This window comes from Podarcis melisellensis, assembly GCF_964234715.1.
Source record: "Podarcis melisellensis genome assembly, chromosome: 1".
In the NCBI taxonomy this organism is placed as follows: Eukaryota; Metazoa; Chordata; class Lepidosauria; order Squamata; family Lacertidae; genus Podarcis; species Podarcis melisellensis.
The window spans coordinates 101,177,727-101,196,086 of record NC_138528.1 but is presented as its reverse complement, the minus strand read 5'-3'; the positions used below and the strand labels follow the sequence as shown (position 1 = coordinate 101,196,086).

The window sequence follows — 18,360 nt, the reverse complement described above, 5'->3', positions numbered from 1 at the left end:
TATTTAAGACAGGAGAAAGAGAAGCCATCGCTTTGCCTTTCAACTATGAATCCCCAGATTCAAAACTGCATGTCAACATAACACTATTGGTATCCATACCAACTGACAAAATGATTATGGAATGAAGTGGCAAGCTCCACAATTAACATATCTTTTTAAAATAGCGTTTCCAGCTCCAAGTCACTAAATGGGAACAGTCCCTAAGGACCAGGTTGCCACTGAGAATAAATGAGGACATGATTAATTTATTCATTGGGAGGGATAGGTATAACCCTATCAGTTAGTCTAATAAGGTTAATAGCACTCCGGAAAAACCAGCAGATGGATAAAGGCACTGCAGACACCAATCTGCATCCAAACTAAAGGCCACACCTGAGCCAGATTAACAAGGTCAAAGGTGGGGAATGCTGGATGAAGAGTTGAAACTATAGGCCCAGAGAACTGAAGGCCACCCCATCAATGGTTTAGGTTTACAAATGCCTCATCTTAGACAACATTATCATTATTTGTCACACATCACACTCATAGCAGTTACAGAAATAAATGCCAATGCTATGGAGATTTTAGGATCATGTCTCTGCCAAAAAAAAGAGCGCTTTCAAGAATGGTTCCAGAAACTTGTTAAGTTCATAGTTCTAGCTTCAGAGAGGCTCATCAAGTACAGCTATGTCTTTAAAATTTAAAGCTGAAAGGAATTTCAGAAGCTGTCTTACACCAACTCAGATTGTTCATCCACCTTGTCGAGTCCAGTTTGACTGGCCATAGCATGGGGAGGGTCCCAAGTAGAGAGCTTTTCTACTCACCTTTTACCTGCTCCTTTTAACTAGAGGTTCAAGGGATTGGACCTATGAGTTTCTGCATACAAAGCAGGTACTTTACTAATGAGCTATGCTATTCAGAAGCAGGGCAATGTAAGATGCATGTATTTCTCTACCTGAGCTACAGGCTGAGATCCTTGAGCTCCCAGTTTATTTCAGAGGTTTTCACATCTCACCTGTAGCTCCATAAATATCAACAGAAACAAAGAAAAATTACCCCGTTCCACCTTTGTTTACCACCCACTCTCTATTTCAGTTTGCCACGAGCCCTTTCAGGCATGACTAGAAATTATTTGAGAATCTCTTACCTTTAACAATCTGCTTGGCACAAGCATTATAGACTTGTTCTTGGGATGTATTCGAAGGGAACACTCTATCGAAGACATAGGGTTTCCCTTGCTGAAATAAAAACAAAAGGTATTTTTATGAAAGACCACAAATGACAAAAGGGTTATCATAAAAGCCTACAGAGAACCATATAAAACAGCACACCTGCTCAATTTGGATTGTTGATTACTACAAAAGATTTTCCTATGGCATATCTGGCATTTGTGAGATAGCCTATTCAGAGCACTTAGCAAACAGAAACTAGAATTCTAATTTCCTAGAAGCTTATCAGATTCATCATCGTATGAAGGAAACAGAATAGGCTCAAACATTAACATTGCAGTTGAAAACGTCTAACCTCCTTCTTTAGCAATTAAAAATATAAAATGAATTATCTGAACAGAAACTGGCATTTGTAATATCAAAACATTACAATCTCTCTCATATAATATCTTATTCCCACTGAATCCTACATTAACAGCACATTAAGGTACAGATATACCTTGTTTCAATTAAGGAAAGGGAAATGTTTAAAGGGACATGGGTCTATGGTTGAGATTATATTACCAAGAAATGGGAAACTCATCATAATACCTTCCTCCTTCCAATTGTGTGAAGTGGGTAGCAGAAACATCAGTGTTATATTATTAGGATAGAAAATAATATAATATATTGTACTCGCATACAAAAGCCTCATTTTTTATAAGAAGCAGGAGGAAGATTTTGACATGGTCACAGTCTTTCAAGTGTCACGCAAAAGTGATTTCAAATGCAATACAAAGAATTAAGTAAAAAAAAAAGGTAAAGGTAAAGGACTCCTGGATGGTTAAGTCCAGTCAAAGGCGACTATGGACGCTCATCTCGCTTTCAGTCCGGGGGAGCCAGCGTTTTCCACAGACAGCTTTCCAGGTCATGTGGCTAACAGGACTAAACCACTTCTGGCGCAATGGAACATTGTGATGGAAACCAAAGCCGCAGCGGTACCTATTTATCTACTTTGCACTGGCATGCTTTCAAACTGCTAGTTTGGCAGAAGCTGGAACAGAGCAATGGGAGCTCACCCTGTCATGTGGATTCGAACTGCCAACCTTTCGGTCAGCAAGCCCAAAAGGCTCAGTGGTTTAGACCACAGCACCACCAGCGTCCCTCTAAAGAATTAAGTATTGGGTAGATGGTACTTGAGGATTAAGAACCTAAGAAAAGCCCTGCTGGATCAGGCCAAGGGATGATCTAGTCCATCCTTTTCGCACAGTGGCCAGCCAGATGCCCATGCTAAGTCCACAAGCAGGACACTGAATGGCATCCTGCTATAGTGCTTCATGGATGCCAGTAAATACATAAAAAGAGGTATGGGCAAAAGGTGATGAGAATGCATTCTAGAATATCCAAGCACACATACACAATATTTCCCAGATCAGCCAAAAGGGGGAGAACACATTATCCAGCTCAGCCAAGAAGCGTAACTGGCAGCCCCTATTCCCAGGGCTCCTCTTCCAGCTATCCTTGGTACAGTTGTCAATCTGAAGGGCTCACAGAGGAGCAGAGCACATATTATATCTATTACACTCATGCTGAAACAGCCTCCTCTTTAGATTCTGATGCACAGAACTCACAGTGCAATGAGGTCATCACATTGCAAGTTTTCCTTTTGATACCTATAAATGCCAGGAACACAGATACTCGCCTAACAGCACAATCCACATTGAGAGCACACACGCTGAACCCTGTCCGTGGAGCCTACCCCCCAAAGAAAGAGACAAGAGACCAAAGTATGGGTTCAGATTGGCCACAACTTTATTTAACTTCAGAATGTGGGGAACTTGGCATAGGCCTTAGCATGTAACCCTGTTAGCTTGTCCAGGTCTGAGGATGTGCAGGGCAATGAGGTGCAATGGGAGGGGACTGTAAAGCACAAACTTACACAGCGTGCCCTCCCACCTTATCTCTGCCGGCAGTTTGACCTACATGCTGCCGCTGTAGGGCCAGGGACTCCCACAATCAACCCTTTAAGGGGCCCTGCAAACGCTGCCACATGGGGCTGCATGAAATGCCTCCCCCCCACCTTGAAGATATGACTAAAGGATACCTTGCCGAAGACTAGATCCGACACCCAAGGCCCTAAGGAATCCACATTGCAAGTACAATTACCGTATGTTACAGCCAGAACAAGGAAAACATGGCTTAAGGATTCTGCCAAAAATGGCCTCCACTAGAGGCTATGTAAGGGGGAGGGGGCAGACTCCTCATGACAACTATAAACAGCATCTTGTCTGGCCACGAATCACAGGCACTTTAAACCCTCTCAACACTGGTTCATGGGTTTAATGAAAAGCCCTTTGCTCAATTAAAAAACCCACACAACTTCTTTTTTAAAAAAGAAGAAAAAACACAACTGTTACCAACCCGAACTTGTCATTTAAGACTGCAAGCTACCTTCTATACAGGTAGGTTCTACTGTGTTGTAAAATTTAGTTTTAGCTGCGACTGCCATCTGCAACCAGATGTTCTGACACACATAATTCACAAGTTTCACTTTTATTTATCCATAAAGGCAGCTATAAACCTGTCACCTGCTTAAGTTAGAGTTCTGAAGACCGGTGGCAAAAAATGTGCAAAAGCCACATTCAAAAGCAATATATTATCCATGAAATGAGATCTCACCTGCAATATTTTGTGTTTCAATGTCAGTGCGTGCTACTGACTATAAATCCATCCTTTTATCATAATGGTTCAAAATCTACAGTGTAGTAACATATTGTAATAAAAGAATGCAATGTGTTTAAGACACATGTTAAGTCCAGCAGCCACCATAATTTGACATTTTACCCCTTTTAACATGCCTAAGGTGATAGCTTAAGGCAGAAGGGATACTCAAAGCCTGAACTGTTCAATTTCCAGAGATGACCAAGGTTGATGCATGTTGCTCAAGCAGGGAAACACTTACTGTAAGGCCCTATAAAACCAGGTAACTTGTAGGACTCACCAGAATTCAGCTAAGCAATCAATCATATTTTTCTTGTACCAAGATGAAAGTACAAGTTCCTCTATCAGACATGTATGAGTAAGCAGCTAAAAAAGCATTTTTACCAGTTCTTTCAGGACAAAGAACCAGTTTATTTATTTCAGAATTTCTACAAGAGTCACCACATTAAATACACACACACATTCATTTTTTTTACTTTATGAAGACAAATGCACATTATGGTTTTTGCATATATTGCTATTTGTAGTGTGACAAATATAACCATGATAGAGCGCCACACTCAGAAACACTTTGAGCAAACCACAAGCAAGAAAGAAAAAGATTGTCTGAGAAACAGCAAAGTATTGCAATCTTGTCTAAGTGTTCAGATATAGAAAGTTATATTGGATTTATTTTTCTTTCTTTTTTAAAGGTTGTATTCCACCCAGGAATATGTTACAGTGAATGGTGGATAAGAAATCTAGCAAATAAAATACAGTAAAAAATAGGGAGTATGTTTTCTATAAACGAGAGAGAGAGAGAGAGAGAGAGAGAGAGAGAGAGAGAGAAGGAAAGAATGAGAAATTATGCTGGAAGTATGTGCACCTAGTGCAATGTGTATCATGTCTTGGATCAGCCAAGTGATATCATTTCAAGATTCTTGGTGAAAAGGTAAGGCAACAAATGTACTGAATTTTAAAAGAGAGGGACAATAAGCTCTGGAATAGAGTAAGAATTGCTTCCTGACTCAAGCAGGGCAGTTGCTGTGAAGAAAACTGCACCTAAACATTCATTACCATCTAGATCATTCATGCTGTAAATATAAAACTAAGCAAAAATCCTCAGGCAGTTGCACCAAGTTAACAGAAATCACCATTAAGCTACAGCCAACACTACCTTCAGGCATACACATATTAGGTTGCCATTAAAACTGTGTCATCTCTTAAGACACAGTTCCCTACCTGGGGGCTGCGATGAGCTGCAAGAACTCAATTACTGAATGCTTGCACACCGCTTTGCAAATGTGAATCATTGCAAAAAAAATGCTATCTACCACCAACTCCTCATTATGCTCAAGGCCAGCATAAAACAACAACAGCAACAAAAAGTAAAAAAAAAAAACCAGCACAACCAGCTTCCTGCAACCTTCTTCTATCAAACTTCCCTACTATGCAAAACTGCATACTAAGAACCAAGCATATTTTTGACAGGAAGCACAGAAGTGCATTTGTATGATTTTATCCATTACTAAGAACTCTAGAAGTATGTCTATAGGAGAAGATGTGCATTAAAGAGAGAGAGGGAAGGCTAACACATTATTATATGTATTATTCTATGCAGTGCTTTTTTTCTTTAAAAGTGTTTAGGGGTACTCTCATTTTGACTCAAGAAAATCACTATTTTATAGTTCAAATTGGGAAAAATAAATGCAGTAAATGGACAAAAGTACAAAGATTCACAAAATGTTTAGGGGTATGCATACCTCGACGCCCCCTAGGAAAAAAAGCACTGATTATATGTATTTATACCCCGCCCAGACAGGGACTCAAGGCAGCTTACAGATAAAATAGGGGCAACATAGAAAAACAAAAACAAATATACCATTAAAAATTACTATATAAAAAAATATAAATCTGGTCTGCTTTCGAACAGCTAGGTTGGCAGGAGCTGGGACCGAGCAACGGGAGCTCACCCTATCACGGGGATTCTAACTGCCAATCTTCTGATCAACAAGCCCAAGAGGTTCAGTGGTTTAGACCACAGCGCCACCCGCATCCCTTTAACCAAAATATAGACAACAGCAATCGTGAGTCACTAATAATTTCTGTGATCATCTTTCTCTCACCACCCCTTTTGTGAACAAACTCAAGCTACCTTCCATTTGAAATCACACAAGCCTCAAATATGTATTCCTTCGGTGAACAATGCTCTTCAGTCTTTCAAACTGTATCACATTGAGCCTCCATACATCAGAAAGATGGACTGAGTAATACTGACAGAAAGGAAGTGAGTGAACCTTCTCTGTCCCTCCCTGTCTGCGAAAGAGAACTGTCTTCATATATATATAATGGGTCTGACAGAAATACTACATTGAACTTTACAGAAAAATAATAATAATGAAACTGTTTTTTTCTGAATTTTTTAAACACACACTTGCACTGCCAGAATGCAGGGTTTTCAGTGTTAATCTCTATTCTGTTCATAATATCACGATCAGAACTGCACGCACCTCCCCTATGTCTGGACACCATTGCATAAAAACATTCATTCTACACCTTTAGGTGCCAGGCAAAAATGTTCCTTTTTAACCAGGCCTCTGGTTGATTTGATTGACATCCTATGTACACCCTATTAAAATGTGGCTTGGGGGGTATTATTGAATTGTTGTTTTTATTTTGATTATGTATTATGTGGTTTTATATTTTGATTTTATTCTGTGAACTGCCCTGAGACCTCCAGGTATAGGGCAGTATAAAAATTCAATAAGCAATAAAATAAAAGTAAGTAATCAACTCAAATATACTATTGCTACACTATTTGTCATGAAATAAGGTAAAATTCATTTCTTACGTTTCTTCATGCTGCAATAGTGTAATTGCACAATTTCACACATTAAGCCTTTTGTTGCACTGTACAGGACTATGATCAAACAAGAAATAATGCAGGTGCACATTTTGCTTGGATGTGTATTTCTCATCTACTTCCCGACTTTTGTGCTTTACATGCTGTCGGACATGATGTTCTTTTTTCAAGACCCCATAATCAATTATTGTTTCAACAATTCCTCATTGATTCCTTTTGTCATTTCTTCCAATTTTGTTCTAATCTCACCCACTGTGTTTCACTTTCCCCCCTCCTGCCATGCCGTCTTCAGTCTGCAGCCAGTTTTCTCACTTAGAGAGAGGGGGAGGTGGAAATCAATATTCTAAATCAAGAGAAAGCAGAAGCAACCCAGCTGAGAAGCACAAAGCACAGTCAGCACCCGCTAAATAACCGAGCCAGGTCACACACCGGTGGCTTGAATTCTAAACCCAAAGAATACTAGTCAGCAGGATACCAGCTTCTAAAGAGAGCAAACAGGGTGGGGAGGGAAAGCATTTCCATTGATGAAGTGGTAGCTAGTGATATTCCACAATTTACTGCACACTACAAAGCCTTAATCTGTGTTCATATCAATCATATAATATCATAATGTATCATATCTTTCTTTAAAAGCATTGTGGAATAAGTGATGGGGACACTGACCTCTTTGAAGGCCAAGGCAAGAATGCTGGTCTGTAAAAACATGGAAAGCCCCAACACTATCATTCATTTACAATGGGACCTCCTTTGTCAGCCTGACTTGGCTGTCCAACAAAGGCGAGCAATGAATTAAGATCCTAATATTGCAGCTGATCCCATATGATCAAGAAGCATGCGCTGCCTCAGACACTCACAATGGCACATGCAGTTGTGCATGTTGACACACACAAAACATCTGTATTCTTCTGGCCTGTTGAACCCAACAAATGAAAATCTCATCTGCCTGTGTTCCAATTCAAGCAAATTTATCAAGGTCTAAACATTAAATGGAACTTGCTTTATTTATTTATTTGATGAGCATGGCCGTTAATGAGCCAGATTCTAGCATTCTTAATCAACATCCCATCGTCCCTGATCATTTGTCATGCTAGCTGCGGCTGGTGGGAGTTGCAGTTCAGGAACTTCAGCCATAAAGCATATTAAATATATTCTAGGCAACTTCAGCAGTAACAGTAGCCTTTTTGGTGGAGTTAGCCAGGGCCCTGCCTTCCCAGACGTGCAAGACATCAGCCAAAGAGCAAGAATCAGGACTTGCGGGTTTTACAGCTATGTGGTCAAGGTCATAGGCTTCCCCATAGCTCTACCAAGTGCTCACTGATGCGTCTTGGAAGGGCCTCAAATTCTTCTGAATGTGAACCTGAATCAAATGCAGCAAACCTCAGAAATTTTTATCATTAATTGTACTTTGTTCACATGGGCTGTCTAAAATGACTAATTATCCTCCCACTTATAACCAAGATCCAGATTTTGCCTCTAGTGTTCCAAGTAAAGATGTTGGCTAGTGTTTCTGGACCACAAGAGATCTAGTTGCTTCTAATGAACGCTGTATAATCAGAATGACTTGACAAATAATCCTGACACAAAGCCAGTCTGATGAAGGTGGGACCTCTGGTGATGCCAAAAGGATGCAGCAAACTAGAAAGAATGAAAAGGGGAAAGGAAAAACTTCAGTCTTGCAGACAAATAAATCCCTACCTGAAAAATTATATGATTAAGCTGCAGAGTACTTTCCATGTTATATCTTACCTAGCTGGGTCTTTGCACAGGCAAAGCAACACTCAACAAAACTGATAAAGCAAAAATATGATATTATGTAAATAAAATTTGCTTCATTTTAAAACATCATATCCAGGATGGGAATTTTTGTTCATTTTCCGACATTAAGAGACCAATAATTTATAATAGATGTAGTTACCAGTTACAGCGGTCAAATGTAATTTGAGGAATTGTTTATAACTTTGATAAAAGCACACAAAACAAATGTCACACTTCTCAATAATCAACCATCTCAGCAGATTCTTCTGAAATATTGTTCTCATGCTCCATTATGGTCTTCTTCTTTTTGTATCTGCTCCAAATTCTTGTACCAATGGAAATAAAATGTATATCTGTCCAATTACTTAGGGATGGGAGCAGGGGATTACCCTTTTATGCCTTTTTTGCAAGACCAAGCTCTTTTTTCTTAGTGCTGCTCTTCCCTCCACTTTTCAAAAATGACCATGCATCGAAGCAGCATTTAACAATGTAGGATAACTTGACACAGAGCAAAAGGACAAAATTTAACCCAAAGCATTTGTGGTACTGGGTAAATGCAGGTGCATCATATATATCAAGCTTATATCATGGCAACAAAATGTCATGGTACAAAGTTTAGGCATTTCATTATTTTATAAAACTGAATAATTCAGGGGTGTATTGGGCTACCAGTGTTGTTTTCATGATGGTTTCACAACCATTTGTCTTTTCATAGACTGTTATTTTACACAGTAATGGATAAATCTGTTGGCATCCGTCAGTCTCAACAGACAATGGAGTGCGCCTCCAAGTCACTGGGGGAGAAGACAAACTGCTGCAATAGAAGCAACGAGGTGACCTCTCTGGGGCACAAGGCTGTTGTTGTTGTTGTTTAGTCATTTAGTCATGTCAGACTCTTCATGACCCCATGGACCAGAGCACGCCAGGCACTTCTGTCTTCCAATGCCTCCTGCAGTTTGGTCAAACTCGTGCTGGTAGCTTCGAGAACACTGTCCAACCATCTCGTCCTCTTTCGTCCGCTTCTTCTTGTGCCCTCCATCTTTCCCAACATCAGGGTCTTTTCCAGGAAGTCTTCTCTTCTCATGAGGCGGCCAAAGTATTGGAGCCTCAGCTTCAGGATCTGTCCTTCCAGTGAGCACTCAGGGCTGATTTCCTTAAGAATGGATAGGTTTGATCTTCTTGCAGTCCACGGAACTCTCAAGAGTCTCCTCCAGCACCATAATTCAAAAGCATCAATTCTTCAGCGATCAGCCTTCTTTATGGTCCAGCTCTCACTTCCATACATCACTACTGGGAAAACCATAACTTTAACTATACGGACCTAAGATGCTGTCTAGGTTTGTCATTGCTTTTCTCCCAAGAAGCAGGTGTCTTTTAATTTCTTGGCTACTGTCACCATCTGCAGTGATCACGGAGCCCAAGAAAGTAAAATCTCTCACTGACTCCATTTCTTCCCCTTCTATTTGCCAGAAGGTGATGGGACCAGTGGCCATGATCTTCAGTTTGTTGTTGGTTTTTTTTTTTTTTTTTGAGCTTCAGACCATATTTTGCACTCTCCTCTTTCACCTTCATTAAAAGGTTAATTCCTCCTCACTTTCTGCCATCAATGTTGTGTCATCTGCATATCTGAGGTTGTTGACATTTCTTCCAGCAATCTTATTTCTGATTTGGGATTCATCCAGTCCAGCCTTTCGCATGATGACTTCTGCATATAATTAAATAAGTAGGGAGACCATATACAGCCTTGTCGTACTCCTTTCCCAATTCTGAACCAATCAGTTGTTCCATATCCAGTTCTAACTGTAGCTTATTGTCCCACATAGAGATTTTCTCAGGAGACAGATGAGGTGATCAGGCACTCCCATTTCTTTAAGAACTTGCCATAGTTTGGTGTGGACCTTCCATTTTGGATGGCATTTCAGTTGGTCCCAATAAAGGTGCTGACTAACTTGATTTTGGAGTTTATTATATTTTAGTTGTTCTACAGGATTTTATATAATTTTAATGGTATGATTTAAGGGTGACACCAACATCATCCATATGTGAGTGGGACTGACTTATTGTACAAAAGGGCTTCCCCTTCTTCTCACCCTCCCCCATGCTGCCAGAATTTTTGGTGGGGAGGGGCACAAGGAAGTCCACTTGAATTTTACCCCAAATCTATGGTTATCTGCTTTGAACATCCAGGATGAAAAATATGCTTACTCATTCAAATATATTTTAATTTTTTTAAAAAAACACACACTGTTAAAAGCACCATTCAAACTATTTTCATGCTAAACAGTGTAAGAAATCAAGCAGAATAAACAATAAAGTTCTGCTAATGAGCAGAACAGCTTTACAACTTACTGTATTAAGAGTTGGGTTTTATTTGACTAATTAAATTGTTATGTTTAAGTTGCTAAGCATAGATTTAATACCAAAACAAACTTCTGAAATTTATTCCTGACACTGGAACATGAATTGTTGTGACAACTGTTCTTTCTAGGAAGCATACAATGGAAGGCTGTCACAAAGTTATCCTTCTTTATTTGAGAACGTTCTTCTCAATCCCTGAGCAAAATGCCTTTATCTAGATTCTTTTATAATGATGCTAGATTTAAGGCACAAGTAAAATAAAAGTACTTCTAAATCACATTGATTTCAGCAGGACTATCCAATAGATACTTAAATCTCTCCCACTGAGATAAATAGGACTGGAAAAGTGCTTTACTTTGGCCAAAACATGCTTCTGTTTGCTCATGCAAACAAAAGGCCTGTCGTGGTGATCCAAGATCCCTGGGGTGCATTCTTTTTTTATTGACTTTAAACCAACAGGATGCAACAGGCAGCAGATCTGGATTGAAAAGAACTGATTAAAAAGCATGCACTTCATAGCCCACCAGAGGAGTCTATTGAACAGCTAAGGTTTGTACTGCTTTCCAAACCTCAACACTGCCAGCACTGCAGAGGCACAAATGGTTTGCTGAAGTTTGTTTGTTTGTTTTTTTAAAAATACACAAATGTTGCTGTTTCCTTTCAGTTTTAAAGTCCATGTGCAAATGGGTGTGATGGGTTCTATCCCACCCTGTGTCAGGACACAGAACCAGCACAGCACTGGACTAAAGCATGCTTACTGCTGTGGAATGACAAGAAATACTGGAAAAAGCAGAAACTATCAGCTGTTGCGCTAACAACAGAGTAATTAGTCCAACTAATCACTGCAGTATTCAGCAGAGAGAGAAAGGAGACCTCAGCAATTACAGGAGGGCCATCGTACAACCTACATTTGTGCAGAATATTCATTTGCAAGCCAGAGTAAAGCATGCCTTTGATTGCAAGTTAACAATTGGCTGCAATCACTGTTACAATTATTTTTTTTTTTAAGACAGCAATTTGGTGAAGTGGTGGAACAGTTTTCCTAGCTGTAAAATGAGGCAGGCAGGACATAGAGAGTTTGGCAAGACGTTCCCCCTGAAAAACACCAGCAGCTATTAAATCTTGCAGATTTACGTGAGATGCAATAAATCCACTTAGCATGGTGAGCGTGGCCTGTCCATAAGGGAGTGTGATAAGTGGCCTGGCCAACCTTTCCGCTTTGAAGGTAGTTGTGTGGCAATCCTCTCCAGCTTCAGAGCTGGGAGAAAGGCTGGAAACTGCATGCCCAAGGAGAGGAGAATAAACAAAGTAGGTGAGGAAACATTGGTTGCCTCAGTCTAAAGACGCCCACAGTAGCTTCAGACAGGGCAGCACAAAAATGTGTACACCCTCATCTCCCAGTCTTTCCTGAGGGGAAAACCAGCGTGGGAAGTTGCTGGCTATGATTTTGGGGTTTGTCAGCAAGACCACCCAAAAACTAACTGCTGACTACACACAATCCGAAATGTCTCTAACCCTTCACATTTTGAACACAGGAATATGAAAAGTTTTTGTTGTCAAGCTAATGCCACCACATTGGCATAAGTTGATAAGTTCATGAGTTATTCATGTAGCAAATGTAGTTGCAACTAAGTAATTTAAAGGTGCTAAAATTTGCAATCACTTACTGAGTTATTATAGATCATTTCTGTTATGAAGTAAGCTAATTCCACAATATCACATACAGCCTGGCAAGAAGGAAGGAAAGATATTCAGCAAGCTAAATTTATGTTGAATCAGCTTTGCTTGATTCTGGTGCAAATATGAGGAGTTCAGTCTGTGGTGATGAAGAACCCAGAAAATATTACCACCTGCAAAGTTTGCAGAGGAAGAAGCATCAAATCACTGTTGGTTTCCTCCACTTGCCTCGAGACAGCTTTACTGGCAAACACGTGAAGCAGGCTGTGGTTGGCAATGTCTCCCCCAACTACACATAGCCAGGGATCTCCACCCACACAACCCCCCTAAAAGAGCCATAGAAGCCAGGAGAGCAAGAAAGTAGTGAAAGCTGTCCTGAAACAAATGGAAATTACACAACAAGAAAGGATTGGGAGGGTAGAGATTTCCAGTGGATTCCACCAAGCTTATTTATATTTGGTTTTAGGCAACTAAAAATAGCTTCAAAAGAGATGGTTTGTAACTAGAACACATTGGTACAGCTTCTTTCAACAAGCTAAAAATAAGGGATATGTTAATTTGTATGGGCAGGGTCCAACTAAGTTGTTCTGTGTGAAGAACAAGGTCTGCTTGTGTGATAGGACTTTTCCCTCCTCTCCTCCCCCAAGAGTTCTTCCTGCACTCCCTAAATCTGACCTGGAGGGCTGGAGGAACCCCCAGAACAGATTTGGGGGCAAACAGAGGAAAGACCCATTACACAAGCAGATCTTGTTCCCTGCACACATATCCCACTTATCGTGCTACATTGAATACCACCCTATAAAAATATATTGTCAAATTCATCATTGTGCTCTTTAAAAATGAAAGCAAAGCTGTACCAATGTGTTCTAGTTACAAACCATTTTTAAAAACAAACAAATTGAGCAAAGTTTTTTATTTTATACTTAGTGATAGAACTTTTAAGTATCCAAGGGCAAAACCAAATGCAATTAATAATATCACTGCTGCATCCAGAACTACCAAGCATAAATAGCAAAACATAACGACACCTACAAACACTGTAATTATTGTTTGGCTAATTGCTCACTAATTCAAGTAAAAATTATCTAGCAGAGTACTGAAGTAAGCCTATTAGAATAATCATTCGTTAGAACAAAGCCCTATAACCATTTCCCCGACAACATAAATATTACACCCACATACAAATATCTATTGCCATTTTGTTGTGGTTGATAGACCAGAAGTAGAAATGAACGGAGTTGGCTAGTGCTTAATTCATTACTAAAGTTTCCTAGTCCAGCTCTGATGTAACTCTGAAAACTGGGTGTGGGTGTACTGACAATTCAAAACAACCATTTCAGAGTCGGGGGTAAATTCTCATTGCAGAATAAAGAGAAGTAGATATCAAATAACCAGTAAAGATCAAATAACCAGACAGATTTCCTTTTGCTTTATCAACTGATAGTTGGTGGGTTTTTTAACTCCTCTTCTTAAAAAAAAAATATATTGTCCATTTATCAAATCTTATAGGAATGTTTACATTTTTAAAGACAAGAAAAACAAAGCACTTCTTTAGACAACACGCAATTAATGTTGCCACAGAATGTTCCAATGACAACAACCATACAATAAAAAACATAAAAATGTTAAAATCAGAATTCAGCTAACAATTACACATGCCAGGGGATTGTTCCTGGGACCCCTGCCCTACACACTCACAAACCTGTTATGATAGAAGCACCAATCCCTTACAACAGTCTCAGAGTTCAAGTACTTCTCTCACATCTGAACATAATCTGTCTTTGACAGTCACCTTCTCTCAGCCATCCCTACCTTCTCAAAGTTATTGTGAGACTCAAATGTCGCTTTGTGGTCCAGAGGTAAAGGAGGGAGGATACAAGGGTAACAAAACCAAAGGTTGTTGAAGAAGCTGCCCACCAATGTTTTAGAAATGTAGCTTTCAACTCCTTTAATAAAATGCTTTCCACACTGACTTTGTCCACTGAAGAGTCCACCTATCTGTCGAGGACTCTCTGGTATATTCTGTGGTGCACACTCAGTTCACTGGGGTCCACAGCTGCAAACCACCAGGAACTCCAATAATGGGCAGACAAGCTGAAAGCATGGAGGCAGAAGGTTGCCATTATTCAGGGGAATTCAGGTGGAAGGTTGCCATAGATTCATATTACAAGACTATTAGGTAATTCATATTGCAAGGAGAAAATTACCACAAATTGCCCTGAAGGCCAGATACCTCTGGAGTTGAGGTCAGATATATAGGCATCCTCTCCCCCACCCACACCAGCACATCTAGGACAAAGGAAGAGCAAACGTCTCAGCCAAGGCCAATATGATCCTGTAAGTGATAAGGAAAGGAACTCTTGTTAAGTGAAGGTTCTCTCTCTCTCTCTCTCCCTCCCCATAATGCAGCAAGAAGAGCAGGAAATGAACACAGCAGGCAAGGATTGAGCATCTTTGGATGGAATACATAAATTTTGCTCTCGTCTGCAGAGACTGCAGCTTGGCATGCTTTTAACTCAGGGCTGCAAAAATGCATGAAAACACAAGCTGGGTTGGCAGAGGGGGTGGGAATTCCTCCACCTCTGTAATTCTCTCAGCAATTTCTTGCCACCTGTCAATCAGTCAAAGGCATCAGGAGGGAGCATGTGAGCATGCCCAGTGATCCAGATGACATCAGCTTGATCAATGCTGGGGATTGGAAGGCTGCAGCAGCAAGGAGGGAAGGGAGGCAGCTGGAAGAGTCAATTGGGGTTGACTCTATTCAGTTCCCCACCATTGCCCTCTGCTGCGGCTATGAAAACAAGGAACTCAGCCAAGCAGTACCTGGTTTTCCCCTGCAGAAAGCATCCAAAAAGGGTTGAAGGAGGGTGTTTTGTTGCAGGGCACTAACGTTTGGCAGATGTAGGAATTAAATGCAGTATCTGGCCTATAGGAGCAAAGGACGATAAAACAAGAAATGGACACTTCAACAAAGCTAGACAAGGGAGTAAAACATTAAATAAATAAATGCTTGCATTTCATGCCTTTTCTGCACCACCATTCGCAGTTACTTTCTCTAGACCTATTTATGCCTATCTGTCAACTGAAGGCAACTATGCCATGCATCTGCCAACGTGGGCTCTGAGCCCACAAAAGACTCACGCCGCAATAAATGTCAGGCTTTCGAAAAGGTTACCGCAAGACACTTGGCTATGCCATCCCCTTATGCTCAAGCACATGAGATGGCTTGAAACGTTGCATCCCCCAAAGGAGGGGGGGGGAGAATGCTACCACCAAACACCTATATTACGTGACACCCCCCCCCCAACAAAACCTACCCACACCCTTTGGGTATCTATTCCAGCTAAAGAGATGAAGAAGAGGCATTCTCCTTTGGGACCCCCAAGCTGATCTCCAAGTCTGAGGAGTAAGGGAGGAAGACACCCAGGCGAGGCGCGACCTCTCCTCCCACGGCAAGTGACTGGAAGGGGTTTCCCAACCTCATCCCCGCACCAGGAGCTCAAGGTGAATGCAAAGAGCCTGGATGGGAAAGCCACACAGAAACGCGAGCGCCCCGTCGCTCCAGAACAGCAGCCAAGGTTGGGAACAATGGGCGGAGGAAGAAGGAGCACAACAATGCAGTGCGAAGGCACGCCAGGCAGGGGGCCCAGCAATGTTGCCGAGCGGGAGGAAATTGGCGGGTCTCTCTCTCTCTCTCTCTCTCTGCACGTTGCTGCAGGAGGCGAGGGAAGGTCCTGAGGCGAAGGGGGGCAAAATGAAGGCAACTCCCTCGCCCGCCACCCTCACCAAAACAACAACAGAAAAGCCACCCCAAGCAAGGCGACGACGAGGAAGCTTACCCCGACCACGACCGTCTCCTCGCCTTTGAATTTGGGGATGAATTTGTCCCCGCGGAGGATCTCGGCTTCGTTGAGGGGCCGGAACCGGCACATCACTTTGATGCTGCATTCGGCTGGGTCCGCCATCTCGGCGCGGGGAGGAGGTGGCGGCGCCTTGACCTACGGCGCGTGGCGAGGGCGGCCCGCTCCTTTGCCCCCCTCCCCGGCTTCTCGTTTCTTTTTGGGGGGGGGGAGGCGGGGGTGGTGGTGATGTTCAAGCTGCAGGGGAAGGAGCCCGGCCCGGTCAGGAGAGGCGGCGGCGGCGGCAACGAGGCATGCCCGGTTGCCTCACACGACGGCGGGCGAGCGCCAGCAACTTAGGCAGGAGAAGAAATAAAAGGGCGGGAATGGCCTGAGGTGAGGGGTGGGGTGGGGGGCGCCAGCCTCAGCCCCTCGAGGGTTTCTTCAGAGGGGGGCAGCCGGTGCCGTGAAAGAAAAACATCCAACTACAGGAATGCATATGGTCATTCGAAGCCTTTTTATATAAAAAAATAATAATGAAGCCGGGTCCTTTGCTCTCCACGCCGCCCCACTTCCTGCCCACTCAAACGCCGGAGCCGCTTGCTAGCTTTGCAAGCTCTGCTGCTGCTGCTGCTGCTGCTGCCGCCGCCACCGCCACCATCCTGCATCCCCGCCAGCAAACCACCTTCTCCCTCTCCCTCTCTCTCTCCCCCCACCCTCAAGGGCTTTGTGACTTCACTGCATTACATCAACCCCTCCCAAAGCTCACGGGCTTTGGAGGGGGAGAAGTTCCTGGCGCATCCTGGGAGTTGTAGTTCTTGTAACGACAGGTGGGGAGAGCGGGGGACCGGAGAGACTAGGCGAGAAGGAATGGGAGGAGAGGTGGTTTTCCTCTCTCCCCACCACGAACTCTCTCCCCTTCTCCTAACGTTTTGCCATATTTTGGCACCTGAAGGACTTCTAACTAATACAAATAGAAAATATATTTCCAATTAACAAGCAGAATGGCACAATGTTAGCATGTATAAAGCCTGAAATCACCCGTCAGACTGAAAATCAGACGCCTCCTGCCTAAAAAAGAAGGTTGCAGTTCTTCCTCAAATCTCGTACACAATCCCATCCCACATTCCCAATATCTGCATATACGTAGTATCTTAACCATACTAGTTTTAGAGTGCCTTGCTTGAAACAAAGATGATATTACTGTATTATTATTGCTTTTTTCTAAAAAAAAATGTTTAGGGGTATTCTCATTTTCCTACTCATACTGAAATATTGCCCTTCAATGAGGCCAAACTTAGATTCACAAAAAGTTTAGGGGTGTGCGTATCCCCCGTACCCCCAGAAAAAAGCACTGATGATGATTATTATTATCCCTTTCTGAGATCTTCCTGATGTTGCCTCTTCTCATTTTAATTTACTTAACTTAAAATTCCTGCTCTCCATCACTGGCTCATTGGGTGGTGTTGGGTACATTACTCTGGTAATCCTTTCAATCAGACGGGTACCCAACTATCCATGACTTCTCAGGAACCCTCTGAATATTACAAAATTTAAAATATGTATATTAATAATTAAATATTTGACTTTCCTCCTCACAAGTCTTTCCAATAGGGTTGCTTCCCTTTTGCTTTTCTCGCAGCTTCATGGATTCTTGCTTTGTCAGCAAAGCACTATTTCACTGCTACTTAGAAAAAGTTAATGGAACATGTTTCCAAGATAATGTTGCTTGCACCAGCTCAAGCAAATCATAATTTTATGGTGGTTCCAGGCTTCAGTGCACATGTAGTTTTAAAAAAATAGTTTTTGCTCACTGTCCTTTGCTTTATGTTGGTATTTCCCATTCATGTTACAGTGTTTAATGATCAGTGCACTCCTATTATAGATCTGTGCCTCCTTTGTGAGGCCTTTCTGAGCTTTAGTAGTAATTGATAGGCAATATTTATGTGAAGTATATTACCTGGTTCTGTTAGTGTTGAGAAGGCTGCTACTTAATGTTGCCTCTCCTCTGCTGTGTTCCCACTGCACTCAAGATTATTTC

The 18,360-nt window shown here is 41.8% G+C and overlaps 1 protein-coding gene across 1 annotated transcript in view; it reads right to left on the bottom strand.

The window, feature by feature from the left end:
• Positions 1-18,360, bottom strand: part of KIF5C (kinesin family member 5C) — a 316,620-nt gene that overhangs the window by 50,500 nt on the left and 247,760 nt on the right. The window contains exons 2-3 of the mRNA XM_081928835.1: positions 16,320-16,958; positions 1,127-1,217 (exon numbers count right to left, since the gene is read on the bottom strand). Coding sequence (XP_081784961.1) covers positions 1,127-1,217; positions 16,320-16,445 — 217 coding nt within the window. The 5' untranslated portion in view covers positions 16,446-16,958. The remainder of the gene's footprint in view (positions 1-1,126; positions 1,218-16,319; positions 16,959-18,360) is intronic.